This window comes from Electrophorus electricus, chromosome 11, assembly GCF_013358815.1.
Source record: "Electrophorus electricus isolate fEleEle1 chromosome 11, fEleEle1.pri, whole genome shotgun sequence".
Lineage (NCBI taxonomy): Eukaryota > Metazoa > Chordata > Actinopteri > Gymnotiformes > Gymnotidae > Electrophorus > Electrophorus electricus.
In genome coordinates this window covers 18,629,211-18,655,800 of record NC_049545.1, presented here as the reverse complement: position 1 = coordinate 18,655,800, position 26,590 = coordinate 18,629,211, and the positions used below count along the sequence as shown (strand labels likewise).

The window sequence follows — 26,590 nt, the reverse complement described above, 5'->3', positions numbered from 1 at the left end:
CGTGCAAACGAATAGTGGGTGTGCGCTCGGGGGTGATGTGTGAATTTTCCTCTGCGAGGAAAAAAAGGAGCGGAGAACGAGTGGAACAATGCTGACCTGCCCTACAACACCCCCCACCCCCCCAAAAAAAATTTAATCAAAGTTAGCCAATTATGCCTGAAACGCACCGCGTCAATGAATCGCCTCTCTATAGCACTTTGAAGGCGGAGCGGTGCGCTCTGCTCAACGCATCCAAAAAAATGACAAGCGTTCACGGGCGCTCCAGCTCCTCGCCAGCGCGAAGAGCGGGCACAACCTACCTTCATGTCCGCGTTAATCTCCCGTTTCACGGGGTGAGCCGGCTTTCTGCTCCGCTTGATTTCTGGGGGTCTTCCTTCTTTCTCCATTTCAGCCATGTTTTCTCAAACCCTCTGTCAATGTTCGCGGTGAAGGGGAAAACCCGTGGCGCGACGCGGGGCCGTTTCAGAGTTGCGGAACGGCGAACGGCAGGCGTGCGGAGAGCCCCGGTGAAGTTGATGCTGGTGCTGCTGCTGCTGCGGGCACCCGATGCCCGGTAGAGTCAGCCATCTTCTGCCTGCTATTTCTCCGCGGTCTGAGTGTGAGTTGAACCGAGCCTGCTCTGCGAGCCAAACGCGAGGTTGAAAAAAAAAAAAGAGCAAGCCAGACAGGGGGAGGGGCCTGTTCGGTAACTCTATACGGCACGCTGATCCCGGGAAGGCTATTTCCTCCCAATTTTCCACAGATCAGTTTACACGCCGGACTCCACGCGTGGCGGCAGTTACCGTACAGCAGGAGTGAATAGGCGCTGTTGTTTGATGTGTTGCTTTTATCACGCACAGTATTTCCATCCGGCGGGGTCTGGCTGACAGTGTTATGATGAGATACAAACACTCAAAGGATCATAATTACTTGTTAATGAATGAATATGTGTAGGAGAGAGTGAGTGAGTGAGAGTGAGTGGGTGTGTAAGAGAGAACACTTGTTCATAGAGCAACCTGCACTTCTAAACACACTAAAGCACACGCATGCACACACGTTTGCACACAGAATCGCACAAATGCAAGCACGCACGCACACACACACACACACACACACACACACACACACACACACACACACACACAACCACTTATAATGTTGCAGTTTGAAGTGATGCATCACCAATAAGACAAACAGAAACATAGACATGGCTATATTTAGTTCATGGGAAGCCAGGGTGAATTCAACAGGGGACATTTTGGTTCTACAAAGATAGAAGTGATGTATGCAGCACACCTGAGTCTCTGTTCATTCCATTTCCAGCAGCAGAATTTTGTTCTTACAGTAGCTGAGAAACTGGGTGTGAACCGAGTCACAGGTTCAATAGGGTGAATGGGGAGCGATCGATCAGCTGTTTAAACATGCCCCCCTCCCCCACCTGCAGCTCATGTGTCTGGATCTGTGCACCTCTGTACAGGGCTTCATCAAACAAGGCCCACAGTCTCTCATAGCAGACTGTCATTTTGTGCATGTGTGGGTGGGTGTGTGGATGCATACATTGAGTATGAATGAGTGAATGTGATGACTTTTTAATCCTCTTTCCCTCAGTTAAGAATGATGTGCATGTGCATGGCGAGGTGTGTGTGTGTACATGTCCATCTAACTGTAGCCTTAGTTTAGAGGCTCAGTCTCAAGACCAGTTCTACAAAACTGAGACCCACACTTGGAAGTCAGAGATGGTACAGGATGACACGGGTCCCTCCCTCTTCTTCTCCTCTCTCTCTCTCTCTCTCTCTCTCTCTCTCCCCTGTCTTCAAGTGCAGGCTGCCTGTCCTTGAGCAGATCTTGCTGTTCCATCCCAGATCACTAGCAGATGCCGCGGAGCCTTGAATGAGTGCATTGTTTAACAGCACAGCGCCCCGCCAGCCCAGCTGAACATTATCCCATGGTAAACAGTTACATTCTAGCGGGGATACTGTTACTCCACTTGATAGGGGAGGAGGTGCCTGGACGTGTATATAACAGGGCGAGCTGTGTTTTCTCCTGCTCGGATTGGCTTTCACTCCTATTTGATTCCACAGCTCTTAGCAATGTGGATCAAGTGCAAAGGAATATGGTTTGTAAACATGAGTAAGGCCCCAATATGCAGTGACAAATAAGATTACAGGATGGAATTTGTGTCTCTTGGGGGGGCAAGGTCTGCTGGCAAAAAAAAAGGTTATGAAACAAAGCAGCTTTTTCGATCTCTGCTTTGTTTGTGTGTGTGTGTGTGTGTGTGTGTGTGTGTGTGTGTGAGAGAGAGAGAGAGAGAGAGAGAAAGAGAGAAAGCGAAGAGTCTCTATTTCAAAAAGATACTTACGGGATTTCTACGAGACGGAAGTCTAACAAAGGGAATTAGAAGTAGATGTGAAACAGCTGGGTAGAGATCATTCCCTTTACTCTCCTTTGCTGAAGATTAGCAAAAAATAAATGCTCACTTTTCAATCATGGGGCCAAATTAAGCTTTGTTAAATGGACAAGATTCTTTCAGAAGTTTTCAAAAGAGCCCTAGGTCAGGCTATGCATAAAATAAACCTAATCATTTATAATCACTGGGACCACTTGAAGGCCTTCTAAATTTGACTAAATTAGGACAGCACACTACAGATCAGACTGTAATTTAGAAACTGTAATTATAATTTAGAAATTGCTGTGCACGTAATATTAATTCAAGTTAACAATACATTTGGTTTACTCTTAAAGTTGGAATGATTTAAAACAGTTTGATTATTATGTTTGATTATATGATAAATTAGTTGAAACCACCAACTTTGATTTGTTACATTTCAAAAGTGCTCTTTTGAACTTAAAATAATTTTATCATCATAAAAAATATAAAACACTCCCATATCAAATATGTGACAGTATGACTCACTGTTTGCGTTGGCAATTTTACTTTAACATTGTGTCATTTTGTAGCAATGTAAGTATTAATTGAGATTCAGGTCAGAGCAAAGAGAGACTGCACATATTGCACTAAAGTTCCTTATCTGCATTATTCCAAATCAGTTACAGTTCAGACAAGTGTTGCTGTGATTCAATCCCAGCTGTGTTATCTGCTCCTGGTTCCAGAGACTCTCAACAGTGCTGTCTGAACAGTGGTTCATAAATTTCAATGATAAATCAATAAGCAATTAAGAAATTAATGAGCAATTTCTAATGATTAGACTTACTTAAATTAGGCATTACTTAGAAATGCTATGCAGAGCATTGTAGAGTGCCGGTGATAACTACGCAATGCTTTCTGCACAAGTGAACCGTTTGTGCAATTGGGCCATTTTCCCTTACCTAATAGCTCTTTCTTTTACTTTGTAATAGTGTTAAAATTGGGTTGAGGGCAAAGTGAATTTGGCCAGTTTTTCAACAGTCCGTCACGTTGTCTAGCCTCGACCTATACAGGAGGAAGTAGAACATGAGCTGCACATGGCGATATTCAGGTATCTCCAGGGCAACTATGATGGGTAGGGAGCACAGCTGTAGCATGGCAAAGACACACTGGAATCGGTCATTTAGAACAAGATGAATACTTACTGTCATTGTAATTGGATAATATAGATATGGCTCTCTATTAAAAAGAATTCTATGTTAATGCTGGGAGGAGGTGAAAAGGGCATTTCTGTGCCACGTGTACTTAATTACACTAATGAAACCCTATTCTGAAAGAAAAGGTCAATTTTACTGAATTTCAATGGGATCCAGGGGTGGGGTCTTCCATTATGGTTGCTGCTCTCTCACTACTTTGTTTGTGTGTGTGTGTGTGTGAGAGATTTCTGCCAAGCATGCTGCTGAATAAATCTCCATGATTTGTTTGGTTTCCATATCCTGATCTATTTCGTCTATGCCTGCTTCTTTTAGCTGCTTGCAGATTTCTGATGGACTTGACTTGGTTTAATCAAGCTGGGCATCAGATTCACTCATTGCAGTCAAGCCTGGACAGCTGAAAGCACATCTGTTGAGCATCAGAATTATTAAAAGCTTTGTCAATTTTTGTGAAAAAAAAAAGGCTTCTCCTTCTATGTTCCTACACTGACAATCCTTCATATTACAGTCACATTATTAGAAATTTTCTGTATAGTGCAAAGACATTATTTAGAGATTAGTTATTTAATTAACAAAAATCACAAGCTACAGGCTATATGATCAATGAATTAAAGGCTTGTGATATCAATAAACATTCACATACTTCAGTTCAACTGCGACAGTCCTGAAAATGATGATCAGAGTTCATGTTTTCACTGTGTGAAACTGCATAAGCGACAAGGCCCCGCTGAGCTAGCCTACTTTCCACAACCATGCTGTCATGGTGGCGAGACTACACACGTGTAGCTGTGCTTTTTAAAGTTATTTTTTGGCATTAAGTGGGAACTTGCAGTTTAGTGAAATCCCCTCTATCTTCACTTAACACTGGGCTGTTTTCCCGTCTGCTATTTTGGGACTAACTTGACTGGCCAGGAGTCTAATGTGAAGGATTATCATGAAATGACTCTACAGCATGTAGGCACAGACATATGCTGTTCCAATCAGCCGAGAAAAAGATTTAAAATAAGCCGAGATGAGAAATTAGAGAAGTAATTTAAAACCTCTCCATGAAGATGTACAGATATGTAGCCAAAGAAGTCGTGACAGCAGTTATGATGATCTAGTATTAAAAATAACCCATTCTTATTGCTCTGATAACACTAGACTTGACAGTTCTTGCAGTGAGTGTGTAAGCAAAGCTCTGGGTATTGATTTGTTGTGAGGGGGGGTGGGGGGGTGAAAGACGGGGTCCTTCTTACTTTTACGACAAGCCGTAAATCGAGTCTTCAAAGATGGCGGCTTTGAGGCATCTACATTTCTTGTGATACTTGAGCCAGTGAAGCAAGTCTTTATTTGCCACAAAAGCGTTTCGCTGTGGACTATTAAAGAGAAACAGAAGTGGAAGTATTGTTTGACGAGAGGAAGCAGTACTGGGCTCGGGAAAAGCTATGTTTCGTTCTATAACGAGGTGACATTGGGAGTAGCAATGACTGCTAGCTAGCTACCCGACATTATTCAAAGAATTGTCTCTAGCATTAGCTTAGCTGGCTAACATATAAGTCTTAGAAAGTCGTAGTCGGCATCAATGGACACGGATACGTCCACACTCGTATGCACCGAGCCCCTTTTCTAACTGGACACCCAACGCTCGCTAATTTAGCTATAAAATAGAGTTTAGGTTAGCTAGAAAGCAAGTAGCTGGAAACTTTAGCTGCCATTTACAGGATGGCGGTGTGGTCACGCCTCCCTTCCGTCGGCTTGGTAAGCCGAGCGCCGCGCAGTTTAAGCGTCTTCTCCTCCACCCCTTCGCCCCCTGCTTGGACTCGAGTCGTCTCGGACGCGGAGAAGATCGTGGGGTACCCCACCTCCTTCATGAGCCTGCGCTGCCTCCTCAGCGACGAGCTTAGCAACGTGGCCATGCACGTGAGGAAACTGGCCGGGACCAAGCACCCCTTGCTGAACACCGCCAGGTACGGCGCGCGGCGTCCTCGCGCGTTCGTCGCTTGGCAACGCGGACCACGTTAAACGGCTCGGTCTAGTCCAGGCGTTCGGCGTCCTTGTACCCGGTAGACGTTTGAACCGAAGGGCGGTTATCGGTACTTGGGTCAGCTGACCGGTCAGTTTATGGAAACGGGTGGACAGGTTGTACCTGGACAGGTTATTGTGTTAAATTAACCAGTGCCTATTGTCGACAGTAGTTGGTCGGATAACATTCCCGTTGTTCATCTTTCTCGTAGTATTATTGATAGACGTAACATGCTGATTTGGACTACTTGGATTCAGATTTATGAATAGTTGCGTTGTACTTCGCACAACTTTGTGCAGCACAACTTTGTGCTGGGTCACTGGTTTTATTTACTTTGCTAAAGTCAATTTGTCGTTCTGTTTGTTAACTATATCAATCATACACCCCATCTTATTGTCACGTTAACTTCTTAAATTCCAGACTCATGTTATTAACCCTAAGGAGTGTTATTCAGAAACTAACATGAAAGATGTGTAGTTACATGTGTAAGGAATGAGGGTGTATAACAGCAGCAGGTCTTTGAAGTGAAAGGGCTTCTAAAGACTAGCCAATTTCTTGAAGCAACTGCCTGAAGATCAGTGACAGCAGCATGAGTCAGAGTCTGGCTTATATAATCATAATCCCTTGCTATTACATTCACTTGTACCTCTGTTCTACATCTGAATGCCTTGATGAGCATTGGAGTTGCTGAAATTGCTGGAAAAACAGAACAAGGTTTAGGAGTCACACTTCCAATCATGCTTATAAAGCTAATTAACTCTCCACTGAACCACTATGCCAATCAGAGGTTCTTAGGCTGAGCGCTAATTAATGATCTGAGCAAAAGTTGCAGCAAACACACTTTTTATTTGCTTTGCAGTCCTTACTGCTCAGCTCATGAAACCACATCTGATCGTTGTCCTTTATTATTTAAGAAATTAGAATTAAGTCCTCAAGCTATTGAACATAAGTTATTTGTTCATTTTTTCTGGAGAACCTAAGACATCCTTGCTGCCTCAGCAGAGACAGTAGCCTTGAAAACGTATTGCAGGCGTGCAGTTCAGTAACGTATAATGGGAATTTAAGTAAGCTACCCAGAGATGAAATGAGACGGGGGGGGGGGACACACGACGACTTGAAATGCTGTGAAACATGCAGCTTTGAATGACGGAAACTCTTCACTAACCTCAAAGCAGAGAAAACAGGAGGTCCATTCTTGTGCATATTGTAATAATTTGACGATTCAGGGTTAATCATAAAGTAAAGCGCTCTGGGTGAATCATGGAAGTGCAGAACTCCTCTTAAGTGCATGCTGTTTGATTAATCCTTTTGGCCTGTCTTCATGTTTCACTACTTTGCCGTTACCAAGGCACTGCACAAAGAGGCTCCCCCCTGTGGCTATAGCTGGCACTTGCACTCTGGCTTTCTGCAGGCCAAACGAGAGATTGACAGGTGCACAAAACTAATGACTGACCAGACAAAAAGATGCAGAGAAAGGAACCCAGTCCATCTTGTTGGTTACAGACAGGCACTAGTGTTAAATGCTGGTGTAGCATTAGGTATTAATACACACTTCGCTCCCTTTTGACTTTTTTTTTTTTTTAATGCTCCACACGAAATTCCGACTTTGCAAGTCCTGCTGTCAGAGTAACTTCCAAATGATGGGGAAAAGACGGCTGTCCAGCCAGAGACACTCTTTTTCAAACCCCTTTGGGGCGTAGTGTCTTATTCCTCCCCACCTGTCCAACTGAGTAGAACTAGCTGTGGATTTGGTCCATACAAAGCGACAGTCACAGCTTCATGTTTAAATAAAAAAAAAACAACCTCAGATGCCCTCTGTTGGAATGACACTTGGAATGATGGTTACAGAGAAAGTGAGGTTTAGTTTGGGTGGGGTGCGGTGGGGGGTGGCAGAGAAATAACCGGAACCCAATCTGGCCCATCCAGACGACAGTACTGGAAACTAGAGCCCAAGGGTGTAATAACCTATACACCTAAATCTGATATGACAATCCATTTGGGTGTTGGGGTGGAGGAAGACTGGAGGAGACCCTACCCCCCTCCACCCCTCCAGCCGGCCCGGTGTCAGCACCGAGTCGGGCTTCTCACCTTTCCCTCCTCGTCTCCTTGGCCAAGGCACGACAGGCACAGAAACACCAGCCTCGGCAGACGGGCAGGTCACGGGCGGACCCCTCCCTGTCTTCAGCCTCCTGTTCATTCTTAAAAAGTGGCTACGCGGCAGTCGCGGGGGGTTGGTGCGGAGCGCGAGGGTTGCAGCGAGGGTTGTGTGGGCCAACTCGTGCGCAGCACACTGGCGGTGCGCTTTACTCTCTTCTTGTGCTGAGTAGACAGGGCGTTACGTTAGGAGACCAGCCACCGATTGTTAAAGCGTGGGTGGTTCCGCAGCTTGGCGGTGGTTCCACAGCTCAGGTGACGTGACATACCGGCATTCAGCAGCGCTTACTGCTGCTAGCAAGATGCAAATAAATAAACAAATAGATAGATAGATAGATAGATAGATAGAAATGGGAAAGGACCATTATTGTTAAGGGTTAATGGTGTATGCTGCTTGCAAGACTGAAACATCACCTTACAATCCGGCTCTCTTAAGCTGAGTCTTCATATAGAACTGTCTGCAATGCCTTTCTTCCCTCTTCCGTGTCTCTAGCTCAGCCTAATATTGTGGGATTGATTTCTGCACAGATTGTTGTTGGGGAATTTAGCTATTATTTATGAGTTGTGAAGTAAGTGGAACAGAAGGACTGTTACCAAAAAAAGGGTAAGATAATTATGACTTTGAGCAAGATTGTAAAGGTTTTTTTTCTCCAGCAGTTAAATTCTGTTTCTGTTTTTCTTTTTTGTCATGTCTTCCTTTGTCTCTTTCTATCTCCTAGCGTTCATTGTTTCTCTATCTCTTGCTGTCTGTCTTTCTCTGCTGAAGGGTAGAGAGGTCGTGAGGAGGTGTGGAGTCTGGCTTGTGTGGTAGGGGGCGTGGCTGCCTGTCAGCTCATCTCCGTTACCGCGGCACTGATTCATGACGAGCGGTTCTCTCCCCTAGAGACGACATCGCAGCCGCCGTCGCCACAGGAATGCCACACTTTTATCGCCAAGGAAACGAGAGGTGTCTCAAAAAAAGGGGGAGGGGGGACACAATGCGCCCTACAACCTCCGACCACAGTTAATCAATACACCTGCAAAGCCAGTCTTGATACCATGTGTCTTCATAGTGTCTTCTAAGTAATAATTGACTGAAACAGCGGGGCATGAACCAAACGCTTGTCACAAGCTCTGCTGATCTTAAAAAGCCTGTGGGAAGTTCGCAGATGAACTTGGCTGCACGTGGGTGGAAGAGAGGCAGTGTCACACAGTGGTCTTCTTTTTTTAATTGTTCCTCATTCTTCAGTGTGCTGCATATTTCTGTTTGCGTGGCACAAGGTGTCCTCACCAGGGATGTGCGCTGCTTTAAGCTTCTGCGTCTTACCTTGGCTGGCGCTCTCCTCTTGCCCAGCCAATTATCCAGACCAATTCTACCGTATCCCCAGAGGGTCTTGGCCCCTCCCTTTTTGCTGCTGGACCATGTCATTGGCTGCTGCCATGAGTGATAACCCTAGTGCAAGTGCCTTTTGAGAGAAACATGGCTGCATTGTGATTCTGTGTTGATTCAGGCCACTATGCAATAAGACTGCGGTTTAAGTCACTTTTGAAATGGGAATAATCTGACCGTTTCCATCAACGTTTCACTGTTCAAAGCTCGGTGACACCACTTGCTGCACTGCTCCTTAGATTGTCATGCTGACACACGCCTACCTCAGCTTATCCTTCGTTGTTCTGGAGCAGAAACGGCAGTCATGCTGCAATGTCACAGTTCCACCATGTCCGTTTTTCAGTTTGCCAGTTTCTGCTCCATACGCGCACACTTTTTATATAATTAATTCAAAGTGAGCTGACAGACCTGCTCTGTTGTGTAGACCTGTCCTGAGGTGTTTGAAGACGGAGCAGCTGTGGCATGTGACAGTTTGTCTGAAAGAAAGGTGAGCAGGTCAGCGTGGTTAGCACGTCTGCCTCCTATTCCCTTAAAAGAACAAGCACTAATCTCCATCGCCCCAGCAAATTAATGACATTGTTAAAAGACAGTTTGGCTGGTAAAACCAAAGTCCTCTGACCCGCAGGTTTAATTATGCTGGTTGAGAGAAAGAGACGGAGAGGATATTATTTATTTATTTATTTAGCAAGAAGGACAAATGGAGTGCACCATTTCAGAGAGAGAGAGAGAGAGAGAGAGAGAGAGAGAGAGATTGGACAGCATGTCACCTCATTAGGCAAGCATTCTGCACATCTCATTTGCATACAATTACTGAGCATTATGGGGGTTTTCTGCCATGGTGGTGGGAAGCCCAGGTACACAGGCAAACAAACACGCCCACACACATGCGCGTGCACACACCCCTGGCTCTGTGTCATAGTCCTGTTCAGACAGTTCTTCACTAAATTGCCACAGTGCCATGCTGAAGCATCTGGTACTGAGTGACACGTTTGCACAGCATAACTTCTGTATAAATGATTCTGTTCAAGGGCTGTGCGATTTCTGTTGCCAAAATGATGATTGTAATTATTTTATGCAGTACTGAGTTTGGGATTTAAAGCGTGCTAAGCACATACTGATGCATTTCATCTCTGAAGAATAGCCTGTGATTTCAATTAATGACCCCGTAAGTCTCAGTAAGATTGCCTGGTGCCCACTCTGCATGTGAGTCAGAACCAGGCCAGAGTTTAGAACCTTCCCTTTGACGAGCAGAGGTACCAGAAATGCTGTCTTAAGTCAACGGGTTTATGGCTAGCTTGAACACATCCATACCACCATCACACAGTGAGCCAAAAGCAACAGGGGTGATGTAATTGCCTGGTTGGTTCTCCTACCATGAGTTCCTGTTTGGGCTGTCATTATTTATCTGTCTATCTATCTATTTATTTATTTATTTACCTGCTCCGGATTGTCTGGCTGAGCTTTTGAGGGGTTTTTCCAAGCTGGCAGGATGGCTGCAGCGGGTCACCCTGGGAACTGAATGTCCCGTTTAAAGCATGCCTCTGAGCCATAGTTTCAGGAGGAGAAAGTGGAGATAGTTATTTGTAGCCTGGGGAGAGCACTTTGAGGTGGTGGATGGAGCCCTCTCCCCATGTGAAGTCAGTCAGCATCATAATTCCTATCAACAGGTTCCAGAAAAAGGGGCTTTGCCTCGAGTCCAGACCGAGTCTAGACTCGGAAGCAGCTCGAGGGCTCTCAGCCAAGAGTTCTATGCTAGATGCTAAGTTTGTCAAAATATTGCAATTGCAAGTACAAGAAATCCTAAACATTGATTTTCAGTTTTTATAATGTTTTTATTTGCTGTTGTGTTTTTAAAAAATGGCCCGTACACGAATATCCCTGTGAGTGTGTTGTGGTTTTGTATTCTGGCTCATCTCGGTTCTTGTGTTTGGTTAGCGAGGAGACCAGTGGTTGAGCAGAGTGTGACTGTGCCCAGTCAGCGGTGTGTCCTGTCTGGGGGGACGGGCAGAAGTGCGTGCGTGGCAAGTTCACATGCTCTGGAGTTTCTCAGCACGTCTCCAGGACTTCAGGACCCAAAAGTGTCAATTCCAAAATTGAAAATATTGTAAATAAAAGGGTTTTGCTTTGTCTAACCTCTAACCTCTCTCTCTCTGTCTCTCTCTCTGGACAGGGGATTCGTGTATGACAGCAAGCACAGTCTGCAGTTGCGAGGCCTGGTGGTGCTGCTCATTTCCAAAGCGGCGGGTCCAGGTAGCCCCGCCACGGACACCCTCCTGCAAGACATGGTCAGCGGCATCTACCCCAGGTATGGGCTCCTAACTACCCCCCCAACATCCCACGCCAGACGCCTCGCAAACACCTCCCTGTCTCTCTTGGTGTTGACACGCTGACACGCAGGCCAGCTCGGCGTCATCCTCTCGCTTTCTCTGACCCATTCTTTCTGTCTCGGTTGGTTGGTTTTTTGTTCATTCTCTCGGTCTCTCTATCTCTGTCTCTTTCCTTCGCTTTCTCTCAGTCTGAATGTTTAATAGCCCTCAGCTCTGGTCATTAGTGACAAGTGATTGCCACCTCACACATGCAGGTCATGTGACTTGGAGGAGGCTTGGGGGGAGAGACAGAGAAGGAGGAGGTTGGACAGAGTAATGGAGCACAATTTAAGAAACTGAAAGACTGTGTGTGTGTGTGTGTGTGTGTGTGTGTGTGTGTGTGTGTGTGTGTGTGTGTGTGTGTGTGTGTGTGTGAGAGAGAGTGCGTATGTGCGCGCATCCGTGTGGGGGAGTGTCAGGGTGTGTCTGTGTGTATGTGCTTGTTTATTTGAACAGGTACCTCTGAGAACCTCAGCATTTGTTTTCTTCTCGAGAACGTCTTTATGTAACGTTCACCTGAGCTCAGGCAGCGGATGAAGAAAGGGAGTTTGCCACACTTTTTAAAAATGCTTCCTGCCGGCTAGAGTTAATCTTACTGCTCGCCTCCAAGTTTTCAACACGTGCATCACCTCAGGGGCTGGCGTGTGTTCTTTTTCATTTCTTTCTTAAATGGCATGCAGCAAAACAGAAGCGGCGAACTCACGGGGTCGTCACGGAGACTTCTGCCACAGTCACGTTTAGTTGTTTAGGGGAATTCTAGATGGAGATATTTGGATGTTTTTGCAAAGCCAAATTAACCTGTGGTCCTCTGTGCTTTAAACCTGGGTAAAGAAGAGGCAAAAATGCTATAAAAATGGTCAGAATGTAGTTTGGAAATTAATTAATTTAAATTTAAAAGTTACAAAACCTTTTGAAATTTGGGTGTTTCCACTTTTTATGACTACGCATTGTTTTCTAAATTGTTTGTGTTTGGGGTGGAGGGTTTCCATCTATTTATAATGTACACGTGCGTTTTAACACACTCACGCGTACTGTCCTCTCAAACACACAGAGGGGTGGGTGTGTGTGTGTGTGTGTGTGTGTGTGTGTGTGTGTGTGTGTGTGTGTGTGTGTCATAATTTGGACTGTCTGAAGGAGAGTTCCTCTACACAGGCTATGAAGTATTTTGAGTTATAGTGTGTGTGTGTGTGTGTGTCTCTGTGTGTGTGTGTGGGGATCCCTTGGCCCTGGTACCAAGCAGTTACCAGAAGCAACTGTTTAATTTGGCAGCCTGTGAGTGTGTGCGAGCGCGTGTGTCTCCGTGAGAGCACACGTGTGACTGTGACTGCACATTTGTGTTCGTGTGGGCATGTGTAAATGAGCTTGCATGTAAGCACGTGTGTGTCAGCGAGTGCGCGCACGCGTGTGAGCACGTGCGTTCCTTGTGTGTGTGTGTGTGTGTGTGTGTGTGTGTGTGTGTGTGTGTGTGTGTGTGGGAGAGAGAGGTCTGAATGAACTCTTTCTCTTGACTGGCTCTCCTGCCACCACAGGGAGAGTGTCACAGCAGGATGGGGGAGGGGCTCGCACTCATCACCGTACTCGTCTGCTTTTTTCCTTCCCTCACCGTCACTCATCCGCCCACAGCCGCTCCACTGTTCTTGGAGTGGCAACAGGAAGTGACCTCGTGATTCCATTGCTGGGATGTGGGCGTCATGGAAACGGGGATGAAGAAGTCTCCCTCTCCCAAATTGTGTGTGTGTGTGTGTGTGTGTGTGTGTGTGTGTGTGTGTGTGTGTGTGTGTGTGTGTGTGTGTGTGTGTGTAGGACAGTGTAGACCCACAGTCTCTGTGATTTTGTGTGTGTGTGTTGATGGATGGAGCAGTCGGCTGCACTCCACCCATTTGACACACAGCATTTGTAAAACATCCCCTGCTTTGCCACCACTGTCTGATGCTGCGCATGTATTTGTTGTTGTTGTTTTTGGTTTTTTTTATTTTGAGAGAGAGAGATGTTTGTGTAATGTGTGCACATGCATATTTGAATCAGTGAGTGTTTGGGGAGAAATACTCATGCACTGTGTATGTCTGTGCATGGAATCGTGTGTGGTTGTGAGGGAAAATCTTTGTGCAACATGCAGATGTTTGACAGATGGTCATGATGAGGACAGTGACAGATATGAAGTTGAGTGGATTCTCTTTGATTACAACCACTCTCTTCGCCACCGCACACACCACGTCTCCTTCGAATGCTCCGCACGGCACCCAGAAGGGGCTGCTAGCGCGTCCCGCCGGAGGCCAGCTGTGGAGCAGGCTTACTGCTCTGGGAGCTTTCCCAGGGTGAGGATGAGCCTGAGGGGCAAGGGACTGTGGGAACCCCACGCTTATGCATTTGTTCTCTCCCTCTCTACCTTTTGTCTTTCTTTACTGCTCTAATTCCATCTCTCTCTCTCTCTCTCTCTCTCTCTCTCTCTCTTCACCCTTCTTGGGTGGGCCGAGGGCCTTGGGTGGGCGGAGCTACTGAGGAGTGGCCTCCATAGGCCAGTAATTCAAACCAGGCAACCTGGCCCCTCTTTTCAGGCAAAACAAGACCATCGCCCACATACACACCAGTCATTCTAACCTGCCTGATCACGGAGGGGCATTTGGGCGCAGTTTTAGGGCTTGCCCTTCTTTCTTGTTGGTGGAAGGATGCCTGGGCAGACTGAAACTACTGGGCTATTCTCCATTACTGTAATAATGATGCGAGCTATTCATGTGTGTGTGTGTGTGTGTGTGTGTGTGTGTGTGTGTGTGTGTGTGTGTGTGTGTGTGTATGTGTGTGTGTGTGTGTGTGTGTGTGTGTGAGACACACTGAGCTTTGGTTTTTATACAGTGGCACTCGTTGGCCAGAGATGTTCTGGAATGGTGGGCGTCACCAGGATAGGAGTTTGGTAATGTTAGGTGTGCAGGATAGCCCGTAGACTGTGAGTGTGTGTGACTGCTTGCATGCATGTGTGTGTATAAAGTAATTTCCCCTCCCCCTCCAGATTTTTTGCACACTGCAAACTTCCTTGCCCACACACACACCCTACGTATGGTTGTGCATCAAGAGTTAAATCTGCAGAGAAAATGGAGCAGACTGAGAAAGGGGGCGTGTCAGGGGCGGAACCCCTCTGCGCCGTGGCATCGGTTGCTATGCAACTGAGTCCCAAAGCTATTTATACTCACCATGCTGCCCCTCCCACCAGCTCCAACACACAGTGGCACCAAAAGGAAAATTTGGGCAGAAAATGCGATTTAGATTTGACTGGCTCAGTCGCTGCACACAGACACTGTTCATTTAATGGATGTTGTTCAGTTTTGAAAGGCCTTTCCTGTAGCGTTAAAAGGTGCCGACAATTATCGTGTTCAGGTGCCCATACCCAAGACCTACGCAGGCGTGTCCAAATGCTATGTGCCAGTCACATTTCCTTGCTGGAATGGATTTTGACACCTCTAAACAGCTTGTTATTCCCGTCTTGCGCCATACGAAATCCGTCTTTTCCAATTCAGACAGCAACGCGGCCATGTTGTCCCCCCGTACCTCATTAGCGGGGGAAATATGAAAGGCGGGCGTCGAGGCGCTTGCTTTGGGAGATGGGTGAGGTTCTTCTACGCAGAGAACTGCTCAGACTCGCCGGAAGGTTCCGTTCCCGCCGTGGCCCTCGAGCGAGGAGACTTCCGAGCCCGGTGCTCGTTTGTGGCCCGTATGGTCAGCCGGGTAAACCGCGGGCAGCATAACAGTCTAGGCGTCGTGGCTGTAGGCTTCGCTTGGAGGAGGTGGGTTTTCTTCCGGAATCTAATCTCTGTGTCTCGGAGGAAATGGAGCGAGTGACGGTTACGACCGGTAGAGGCCTCCAAGTGCCGACAGGGGGTCCCTCACAGAGAGGTCCTGCAGAGAGGCAGATGGAGAGTTTCTCCAGGTGTGCAAAGGTGGTTTTGGTGCCCCGGTAACACCAGTTTCCCCATTGTCCTACAGAACGAATCTGTGCTAACGATACGTCCAAAAAGAAATGGAACTAGAAGCCTGGTAACACTGACCCGTATGGGCCGGCTGATCTCCCAAGGCGCCTGCGTATGATTGGCAGATCTCGCAGAGTCTCCTCGTCCGTGTCGCTCGCGTGCCCGGGCTCACCCGCGTGCCCGGTGAACAGTCCCTGCGGACAATAGATGTGATTAAATGGAAAGAAATCAACGGTGGCGGCAGTGAGGAGTAACCCTTAACGACGCCGCTCGGCCGCGCATCTAATGTGTAATTAGGAGGCTGCTTACGGACGTGTGGGCCTGACCGGTGTCATCTCATTAGGGATTTTTCCCTCTTTTCCCCCCCTCTTTTTCAAAATTTTTATTTTTTTTTAAAGCGCCACACGTTGGGGGCTAATGGCTAAGTGGTCATCAGCAACATCGATTCTGCATGTTGCTGCCGCCCCTCGTCTCGGCCGGTTACGAGCGCGGCGATGCGATGGGACACAGCTCTGATTATGGCTCTGCGGCTGGCAAATCAACACGAGATTAGGGCTTCAGCTCCTGGGTGGGTGGAGGAGGGATGATTCTCTCACTCTCTCTTTATTTCTTTCTTTCTCTCGTCTGATGGGTGAAGAGGAACTGATGTTCTCTAATGTGAATGATAAGAGCCAGTACCTGCAACCTCCCCCACTTCCACGACTGCTCCCCCTCTGGCATCAGGGGCTTTTGCCTCCATGGTGTCTCCGGAGGCCGCGCTTTGTTTGAAGTTTCGACCCTACTGCTTATCTGGTTGGATGTTTGTGAGGGTCGGGACTGAACATGGCCAGTACTCATACCTGACTGATATGAGTCTAACCTGTGCTTCAGGGAAAGACTACATGACAGACCCCTGTTTCTCTCTCTCTCTCTCTCTCTCTCTCTCTCTCGCGCAGTCAGCGCAGCCTGGCTGAGATAACGGAGCTGATCCACACAGCGTTCCTGGTGCACCGTGGGATAGTAAACCTGAAGGAATGGACATGCTCAGACGGCCCACTCAAAGACATGCAGTTTGGAAACAAGATGGCCGTGCTGAGCGGCGACTTCCTGCTGGCTAATGCCTGCACGGGATTGGCTCAGCTCAACAACACCAAGGTACCCAAACCTGCCCGGACAGAATGGGTTCAGAATGCACATGCAGGCGACATTTGCAAGTGAATACAAAACGCTTATGCTTAAGCAGCACTCAGGCAAGTGTGTGAAAGAGGGGAACCCTCTTGCTGTTCCTGAGGATGGTTGAAACATTGTCTTCAGCGTGTGTAAAAACCTGCTTAGCAATGATTCTAAAAATGGTGGCAAAAGCTAAAATGAAACATCTTTGATTGGAAAGATAACGGTCCGATAAATGAATATGAAAGTAATTGTTTAAAATTCAAGTGTGAATAATCGGCTAGACCAGAGTTCGTCACGCCACATAATGTGGTTTGTTTACCTGTTGTCTGTTGATTTGAGTATTCAGGCTGTGTCAGTGAGTCTTAATGGTAGAGTACCAGTGTTGTAGGGGAGTTCAGCAATGGGATGTTGTGGGGTGAAAAGGCCTGTATGTGGGTAAGGAAGTGAGGCTTTAGGGGCCGTGCTTTTAATTGTTGGCTTGTGCTTGCCTCTGGGGGGCTTGTATGAGAATGTTTGCATCTGTGTGTGGGCATGTGCACTCTTTAGTGGTGTAAAGTGCATACAGAACACACAGTAGTCTGTATGCAATGACTGAATGTAATGCAGATCCAAAACCTTCCACTTAAGTGCTTGGGAATTAAGGAAGAAACCTTCTGCGAAGCAAGAGAGAACCCCTCCTCACTGGACAGCTCCGAAACAGTCCGTGCTTTATTACGCTACGTTCAGTCCAAGTTGCTGCTCTGGTATAGATGTGGGGGTCTGAGCTAGTCTGGGGTTCTAGGGTGGGCTGGCTGCTTTTTGCATCCATTGAATGGAGTGGCTGGTGTGTGCGCACATGCATGTTTTTGTGTGTAAGGTCAGTGAAGGTTATCTGGTTACCACATGGCTGTATTGATAAGCTGGCGGGCAGCAGAGGATAAACAGCTCTTAACTGCTGCTGTATGAGGGTGTCCGTGGGAGCACCACTGACTGATTTAATCACCAGATCAATACTGCACCCACAGGGCAACACATGCACGCACCTTCACACTAAACGCACTCGCACTCTGCACCTGCGTGCACACACAGCCATGTTGCAAACAAATGCAATGGCATACAGATATCACATATCTATTGCACAAATAGATGACACAAAGGACACACACACACTAGTGTTCACACTCCACAACAGATACTCAACAATAACCTCATTCATACAGACACAAATGGGTATATCCGTTTTTCTGGTTTTTTTTTTGCTGGTGTGTGCATGTGTCTGTCTGTGTGTGTGATGGTTTGGTGCTGTAGCATATGTCTAAGCCATCCCTCATTAAACTCTCACATTATCCACCAGCACATGCCCATCTCCTCCTTCCTGCCTCTCTCTCTCTCTCTCTCTCTCTCTCTCTCTCTCTCTCTCTCTCTCTCTCTCTCTCTCACGTGCGCCCACAGACCACTTGCCAGGAGGCAGTATCCTGACAGGTTGTGTCACCAAGTGGAGCTATAGAATGCACCTCTCCTAGGATGAAAATAAACCCTTTTCCTTCTGCTTTCCTTTAGCCATAACTGTACCCAACGCAAACGTGCGCTTACATGCGCACGCACACACACACACACACACACACACACACACACACACACACACACACACACACACACACACACACACACACACACACACACAGAGGAGCACATATTAAACATATGTATGCACATGCACACATTAGGGTCAGCTTCTGGTCATCGCTGCCTCTGTTTCTCCAAAGGAAGCCAGAGGAAGCTCCAAGTTGTCTGATGTAAAAACCCAGCCCCTCTTTTAGCACACACACAAAAACAGTGGGGCTCCTGGCCTGTCCACTGGACTGGGCAGTTATTGCGAGTGTGCCTTCTGCAGGGACTCTTGGATCACCATGTCTGAGAACTCCTCTTTGTTTTAAAGAAGCACTAAAGTAAACCTCGGCCGCCTTCTGCAAATGTCCCTTACGGCCGTCCGCCCCTGCGAGGGAAGATGGGATATGCTGTGGATTGCTTCAGCGTCTCTCTCTGCATTCAAACACATCATTTCAGAACCTGAAACCTGGAGGGGGACAAAGTCGATGACTAACTATTCTGCGGTTCTGGATGGAATTTAATGTGAAACCTCACGGACTGCGCTTGCAGTGAGATTGTCTGTCTTTCTTTTTCCCTGGTCCATTCACAGAAATGAAATCGCTGCAGTTGGACAGTGGCTTTTTTTTTTTTTGAGCGTGCATAAATATTAGTTGGGCAGTGGTGGTAGGGTGGCGACCGTCCTCATCTGTGCAGACTGCGGCCTGAAGTCAAACAGGCCGGCTGGGTTTTAGGTAGGCCTTTGAGGTCCCTGCTTCGCAGTGCTTAATATGGCGCTCATGGCATTAGTACATAACCATTCGCAAATGACTGTAGGAACTGGGCGCCAGATATGCATGTGTTGCATGAGTCTTTTATGAGGAAGTTAAACAACTTCAGCCCAAAAATGTTCCTACTTGTTTGTCCCAGCTAACCAGATCCATGCTGTCTCCCTGTCTTGTGGGCCTTATGCTGTCTTTGGACCTGGGTGAAATGGAGAGTGCCGTGAAGCCTAAGCTGTAATGAGGGGGTTATTAATATGAGGCGTTCTAAAGCTCCCCCTAGTGGCAGAGATGGGGTAAGCCTCACAAGATTAAAAGGCTAACAGATGAGGTTTTGATCCTGGTGGATCTTCGCCAGCGTCAGATCATTTTGGATCAGATTTTAGTGCGTTGGTTGGTGCCCCTTTTCTAGGAAGCCAGGTCTGTGATTCAAATATTGGTTTGTATGAGCAGAGTTTCTGGTTAAAACTCTTAGAAATAAGAGGCATACATTCACACGTTATTCACTGGGTTAAAAGGGGCAATGGAATGTCCTGCAGTGTTTGTGTCTTTACACACACACACACACACACACACACACACACACACAGAGATGTGAGTGTAAGTAAAGGTGACTCTTGTTTGTGTTGTTTGTAACTGAACCTGTGTGAACCAGCTGTGATCAAAGGCACACTCTTTCCTTATCCTGCCTACATCTGGATGGATGACAGACAGGACATCTAGCCAATCAGGTGCTAGAGTTTTACATACAGAGATAAAATGTCGAATGGTTTAAATTAAATACCTAAAAGTGAGAGTTTGAAAGATTATACATCACTTTATAACTATCGGTTCAATAAAATGTGTAGAGAAATACCAATACCAGACCACTGTAATGTCATGAATACATATTATATAGGACGATTGTTGTTATTACATGAGAATGTATCTTCAGCTTTAAGATCATCCTTCAGTAAACACCGAGACGAAGGTGGTTGGTTTTAGAATGTTCCAGAAAGAGAACTGACAAGGGAGATGAACCCCATGCGGATGAGGGGGAAGAGCACTGAAGAGGTTTGGGTTTGTGCGCGGATGCTGGAGGCCATGGGGCTGGCATGCCCCGGGCACTCTTGGCCCGCACAAATGAGCCCAGGCGCTCGGCTCCCGCTGGGCGGCACAGATCCACAAGGCTCGCTCGCTAGCGGAGGGACCCCGAGACAACCCCCTCCACTCAGACCAATCTGTGATGTGTACTATGCTTTCTTAAGTGAGAACCTGGCACGGCGGTCTGTGTGTGTGCGTGCACGCGCGCACGTGTGTACATGTGTGTTCGTGCGCGCATGTGCTCCTGGCGCGGAACTTGTATAAACGGTAAGCGGATCCCATCGAGGCCGTCTCCGCTTTCCTCCCCTCGCAGAGCTGTCGGCGAAACGAGACACTGGCTGGATTTGGGAATGAGACGAGGCAGAGGGAGGAGGGCTTATCTGATACTTTCCAAAAAAAGCCCCCGCCTCACCCCCACCCTCCACATCTCGCATACGAGCGTGCGCACACACATGCACACACACACACGTCCCCCCCCCCCCCCCATACCGACCGTTTGAGGCAGCACATCTGGTAACACTGTAGGGGCATTGTCCTTTTTGGGCTCTGGGTAAAGGAGTCAGATTGCCTCAATATTTCCTCAAGGATCCGATTACGCAGAGGGCACACAGAGAGAGAGAGAGAGAGAGAGAGAGAGGGGGAGAGAGAGAGAGCAAAGAGGTGGGGGTGGGTTGGAGAGCATGGGGGAAAAAGTATTAGAGAAAGTTGGAGAGTCAGAGAAACAGAGCCATGTAACTGAATATGAAATATGAAAAATCGAGCGTCTGGACTTAATGAAGCAGCGCGTGATTCATTCTGCTGTCCCAGTCGTTCCAAGACCTAATTCACGAACACGTTCCTCGACAGACGGCTCCTTGGGAGGGAATAGGTGGAGGTGGCTAACACTCAGTAAAGTGGGGGGGGGGGGGGGGGGTTTGCTAGGGTGCTTACAGACTTGGTAAAAAGGAGGATGTTGGGGCACTTACAGACTCTGTGCAGAAGAGTGTGTGTGTGGGGGCTGACAGACTTGGTAAGGAGGGGGTGCTACTGACAGACTAAGTGCAGCTATGAGTGGGCAGAGGCTGGGAGGAGAGAATAAAACATTCTCTGGCTAATTCTATGAAAGTGCAGGCGTTGGGTAATTTAGCACCAAAGTTACGTGGGTGGGTTTGAACAGTGCCCCCTGCAGAAACTAGTTGGCTACTACTATCTCTGAGTAGTGAGACCATTTTAGAAGAGACTGTTTCAGTTTAGGGGCCATCAGGCATGCACACACCTGTTTTCCTCTTCATTTGTTTTCTTTTACTTTTTTTCCCTTGTTTCTAGGTTTCCCCAGTGGGTGTGTTGACAGGTTCATATTTTTGCGTGTGTGTGTTTGTGTATGTGTTTACATGCACGCATGCCATCTGTCAGAAGCCTCATTAACCCTCAGCTTTCTTGAGTCGGGGGTTATTTTGACTGGCTGTCTGGGCGTTGGTTGTTGGTCGTCACCTCTGAGGCCACCACGTAAATACCACACCACTAACCCATCTTGGCTAACTACCTGCGCTATGCTAACCTTATGCTAACATTCCCCTGGATCTCTGAGCCGCACCCGTGTTCTGTGTTTCAGGTGGTCGAGCTGATTTCCAGTGCCATCGGAGATTTGGTGCAGGGTGTGTACCATGAGAACCATGAGAGCACGGCAGAGGTGAGTATGCACGCCACCTGCTGACCCTTCACACCTCCATCCCTCACGGTCAGACGGTACGACTGCAGAAGCAACAGACTGAGGGTTGTTGAGAGCGCGAGTTTTGCTGTGGGAGTTTAACCTTGGTCAGGCCGAGGTCAATGACACCAACACATCTGTAGATAAACACCCTTCTCAGATTGCACACGCGTGTGTGTGTGTGTGAGTGAACAAGCAGCCTCGCATCCCAGCGGTGGATGGATGTCACTCACGTTTCCGTCCACCACAAGAGAACAGCCTTGGATCCAAAGTTCACTTACAGGACACTCTGGAATCTCAGAGAATAATGACTTAAAAACGACTCCAGAGTGCAGCGGCCAGCCGTCAGGGTTCCTCCTGGATTTGACGAGATTAGTGTGGACGAGCGAGAGACGTGGAGACGGAGAGGTGTGTGTGTGGGGGGGGGTTGAGGGGCAGGGTCGTGTTTCTCCTCACCCCTTTTAGCAGGGAGGATTCCGAGCAGAGGTGCGCATCAACTTTCCTCCTCCACGCCAGCTCCGGTTACACCCGCTGTGCCGGCCTGGCCCAGGCCCTGGCCTGCCTGCCCGATTATCCCCCCTCTCAGCTGAAGGTAACAGGTATTAATCGTTAGGAAGTCTAGAACTTTGTGTCCCTTCACGCAGTCCTATCACCATTTCAGTCTATTTTGGAGTGACAGTCTCACGTTCCAAAGTTTCCCTACTTCTTTCCTTTTCTTTTTCTCAGCGTCCGTTGCTCGCAGCGGTGTAGATGAGCAGCCCGAGTTCGGGCACCGACCTCAGATCAGGTGTTAAGTGAAGCCGCCGTCTTAACACGCGTCCCAGGACGCCTTTGTCGCCCGACAGCACTCAAAGGCATGGAAGCCCAGGGACAGGCGCGCATGGCCGGCCCGGCGTATTCAGTCGGCCGCCAGCGAATGGCCCTGGTCGACCACACGTGCTAACAGGGCAGAAAATGGGGGTTAGATGGCCTGAAACCTGGACTAATTTCAAAGCAGCGTCCTGGGTGTCACGTGTGAGGGACCGGACAGGGCCTCGGTTTTGGGCCAGTTCGCCTATGTGCTGGATTCAGCATGAAACCACGACTATGAGTTTATAGAGTAGAATGTCTGCTATAATTCAGGCATGTTTGGTTGCAAATCCCTTTGGTGCCTCAAGTCTGTGACCATTAAATATCACCAGACAGGCTGGTGCCAGACAGTTGATTTTGACGCACCTCGTTTCATTGTGTTGACCTGTTTTGCAGGCACCGGCACATCCACATAAAACTCGCAGAGATCACTGGGAGAAAAAAAAAAAAAAGATGGAACTTCAATTGCTGTTGGTGTTTTAAATCTGTCCTTAGGTGAAGGAGGAGAACCTGTCGGTGGCATCGTGGGAGGACCAGATGTTCCTTTCCCACGGCGCACTGCTGGCAAAGAGCTGCCAGGCAGCAATGGTGCTGGCTGGGCACGACACGCAGGCCCAGGGGCTGGCCTACCAGTACGGGAAACACCTCGCTCTTGGGCACAAGGTGAGACCATGGCCCTGGCAGAGCACACTGGCCTGGGCACATGGCAAATGGCAGCTCCTCTGGCCTGCTGTCTGGAGGCCCGTCCACTAAAACCTCTGTGTGTGTGTGTGTGTGTGTGTGTGTGTGTGTGTGTGTGTGTGTGTGTGTGTGTGTGTGTGTGTGTGTGTGTGTGTGTGTGTGCGTGCGCGTGTGCGCAGCTGAACTCGGACCTGCAGCCGTTCATGAGGAGCACTGCTGAGCCGGCCCTGCTCCATCTGGACTCGGCCCCGGTCTTGTTCCATCGGCTCACGGTTGGCTCCCAGGGGTGGCTCCAGCAGGTGCAGCAGGTGTTCACATTCTCCACCATCTCCACCCGTTCACCTCAGCACACAACAACTGCACCTCGCGGTTGCTCACGGTGACGGTTTTCACTGAGCATGCGGATCCCAGCCCGGGTCCCCTGCCAGCACACTGCGTGCACTTAAGACGACTTAGGCTGCGCAATTCCAGTTGTCTTGTGCGTTTATGTCGCATTGTACGAGATGCTGTAGCTGAAATCTTGCCCAACTTCCATGACGCTCCATGCAATCTTGTGCTGAAAGTCAGGCTAAAAGAGTTTTCTGGCAATTCACCCACAATGATAGACAATTGATATTTGTCATCCATGTATGACTTGTTTTTGCCAAAAGGAAAGATCAAAAGAAGGCATTCTCTCTGCTGCCACAGTTCTTCTTTCAAGTCCCACACACTTCGCTTTTGTGTCACTATACCGCCATTGGTTTGAAGTTGGTGCATGTTGCGTGTAATCCCAGTCCGCATCCTAGTGGCCATCGTAGCAGTGGCCATGCTGCCGGATTAGGGAGCAAAATATCGTACTCCATCCTAAAATAATCTTAGGTTGCCTTTGTTCGCAGCGGCACCAGGTCATCCCCCGGAGAGCACCACACATTACACTTTCAAAGACCTCACGACCAAAGAGTCTTAACAGTTTGCAACTGTCATCTGTGACAGAGCATGATTGTCTAAGTAATCGCACAGTATAAAACCGGTTTTCCACTGACAACCGTCTGAAAAGGCAGGTTTAAATGTATTATATAGTACAGTAGACTAATATAATAGAAAATATAATATATTTATTATAACAGACTGCTGGCTTACACCCGTTTTAGAGCCAGTTTGTTTAATTAGTATCACAGTTTTAATGTTTTGATACAAGACTAAAGTTGAGGGGACAGTGATTAAACAGGGCTTCATTTCAGTCTGAGGGATTTGTTTTATTGCATCAGGCAATATTGGGCCACTAATAGATCTAAATATTAGATTTAAATGAATCGGTACAATTTTAGCCTGAGGGAGGGTGGGTAAGCCACAAAAAGCAGAAAGATTGAATTTAAACATCAGCACCGATCCACTAACACAGTCTTCTGTCTCCTGTCCTCTTCGCAGACACAGAGCACGACGAAGCGGACAGATTACTCAAAGGCGAGTGGCTCCACAACTTACTGCTGGGTGCTTGTTGGGTTTGACTGAGGAATTCCCAACATTTGGGTTTTTGCACTTAATAGTAAATCAGGTTATCTATAAATGTGAGTCGATGCAAGAGAGGTGGTATCTTTTGTGTGTGTGTGTGTATTGAACTAGTGTCTGTTAGGTGATTTGTAGAGTGTCTGGCCACAGTAACTGATAGCAAGTTTAGAAATTTGGTTTCCAAAGTCAGAGGGAGAAGACGGAGAGAAGGAGAGAGAGAGAGGTGGAGGGGGCGATGGAGCGATGAGAAGAGAATGGGGCAGGAACAGGGGGAGAGAGAGAGAGAGAGAGAGAGCGAATGTGAGTGCACAAAGAGAGCTCGGGTCGCCGTGGAAACGGGATATTAGGGGATAGAGTGGCACGTTTATTTGCAGAGGAGACAGTGGCATCACAAGAGATTCTCCTTCATCAGGGCACAGACAAACACACACCCCCACCCACGCACCCACCCACCCACGCAGATGCATACACACCTCACACCCTGCTTAACCTTGTGCACACAGTCCCTGCTGCCCAAACACATACACACTTTGGGTGGCTGTGTAAAAGCTCTGTGACTTGAGCTAATTTAAGTCACAGGTTTTGTGGGGTGCTTTGGCAAGAGCCATGCAAATAGTAGAGCAATGTGGGGAAAATAATCTTTTTCCACCGCACCAGTAACAACCGGCACTTAAAACCCAGCAGGCTGAGCAAGCTATGGACATGAATTACTGCAGCTTATGTCTGTCCAACTTTCACCCTTGTTTGGGGCTTTTTCCTGTAGTTTTTAACTTTAAGCCCATGAGGACTTCAGCAAAACGCATCTCAGAATTCATTTGGCAAAATGTCCTCCAGCAAAACATGTCCTAACCCATCAGGACCTCTGTGGGTGTGCGTATGTGTGTGCGTGTTGTTCGTGTTACCGTGTGTGCGCGTGCGTGCGCATGCATGTTTCTCTGTCTTGGGTTTTTTTTTTTCTGGAATGCTCTGGATTGAGTTTTATCTGTACTAGGCATGTGCGTACCAAATTAATTTGGACATGATTAACTGAGAATGTCAGTGTGTTGCATTTTTCCTTTGCCTGCTGAAGAAGAGCCTGAGTTCAGATGGCTGCTCGTTGCTGCCTGCACTGCATGTTGCGTGTCGCTCATGTGCTCTCTCGTGTCCCGTCCAGCTCTGGGACCTGGTCAAGACCGGCACCGGGGTGCAGCAGGCTGCCGACCTCTGCAGTTACCACGGCAGCAAGGCCATGGAAGCCATCAGCTGTTTCCCGGCCTCTGAGGCACGCTCGGCCCTGGAGAACTTAGTCGGGGCCGTCACAAAGATCTAAGGACCCTTCCCGTTCTGGAACCAGGACCCGGAACATTGGCCTCGACCAATCCGGCCACCGGTTTTGGAGAGTGACCTCCCAAGCCCGTTCCTCCGGACTTGGTTCATACGTTGCCATTTTTAAAATGCGGTTGTGCAGTTTGGACCAGAGGGTGTATGACGAGAGGATGTATGTGTGGAGTCCTGATGAGGGCGCTGCTCACTGTGGCGAGATCAGTTGGCGCTCGCTGCAGTGTGTGTCAATACTGATGTATTTTACTGGAGGAGGCTTCTGATGTCAGTACAGCAGGAAATCACTGTGGGATTCAGTGTGGCACAGCACACTTGATGATAATGTTTCCCTCCACACACCAAAAATATATGCCCTCTTCTAACAGGAGCGTTCCTATGTGTGATTAATGTGAGAACAAATCCATAGTGTGCGCATGTGCAGGACTGCCAGTGTCTGGTTGGGTATGTGCGCACTGGTACAAGTGTGCCCATGTGTGAAGGTGTGTATATGCTGTTATGTGAATGTTATTGAGTGTGAGGGAATGTTCAAAAGTGTGTGTGTGTGTGTGTGTTTGTAAAGGGTGCTTATGTG

General features: G+C 47.9%; 2 protein-coding genes and 1 long non-coding RNA gene across 10 annotated transcripts in view; 2 read left to right on the top strand and 1 right to left on the bottom strand.

Moving 5' to 3' along the window:
- The window catches only part of sobpa (sine oculis binding protein homolog (Drosophila) a), a 38,680-nt gene extending 38,245 nt beyond the window's left edge, over positions 1-435 (bottom strand). For all 6 annotated transcript variants that reach the window (XM_035531455.1, XM_035531456.1, XM_035531459.1 and 3 more), the window contains exon 1: positions 300-435. In XM_035531455.1, coding sequence (XP_035387348.1) covers positions 300-395 — 96 coding nt within the window. In that variant the 5' untranslated portion in view covers positions 396-435. The remainder of the gene's footprint in view (positions 1-299) is intronic.
- LOC113576247 lies at positions 249-3,958 on the top strand. Its single transcript, XR_003410492.2, has 4 exons — positions 249-332; positions 432-598; positions 1,798-1,927; positions 3,874-3,958. It is a non-coding gene; the product is annotated as an uncharacterized LOC113576247 (long non-coding RNA).
- An 833-nt stretch (positions 3,959-4,791) lies between these two features.
- On the top strand, positions 4,792-26,383 carry pdss2 (prenyl (decaprenyl) diphosphate synthase, subunit 2). Of its 3 annotated transcripts, none has more exons than XM_027008220.2 (8): positions 4,792-5,507; positions 11,257-11,391; positions 16,347-16,545; positions 21,586-21,663; positions 23,026-23,193; positions 23,391-23,510; positions 24,619-24,654; positions 25,853-26,383. In XM_027008220.2, the coding sequence occupies exons 1-8, from the start codon at positions 5,263-5,265 to the stop codon at positions 26,006-26,008; spliced, it is 1,137 nt and encodes a 378-aa protein (XP_026864021.2). In that variant the 5' UTR covers positions 4,792-5,262; the 3' UTR covers positions 26,009-26,383. The 3 variants fall into 3 exon arrangements, with proteins under 3 accessions (XP_026864021.2, XP_035387564.1, XP_035387565.1); XM_035531671.1 differs by having other exon boundaries at positions 23,391-23,519; XM_035531672.1 differs by lacking the exon at positions 4,792-5,507 and adding an exon at positions 8,469-8,663 and having other exon boundaries at positions 23,391-23,519.
- The last annotated feature ends 207 nt before the right edge of the window (positions 26,384-26,590 follow it).

Coding starts and splice junctions, on each gene's coding strand:
- pdss2 (XM_035531671.1), top strand. CDS start 5,263: ATGGCGGTGTGGTCACGCCTCCCTTCCGTCGGCTTGGTAAGCCGAGCG. Junction 16,546..21,585: donor CTCAGCTCAACAACACCAAG/GTACCCAAACCT, acceptor TCTGTGTTTCAG/GTGGTCGAGCTGATTTCCAG. Junction 24,655..25,852: donor AGCGGACAGATTACTCAAAG/GCGAGTGGCTCC, acceptor TGTCCCGTCCAG/CTCTGGGACCTGGTCAAGAC.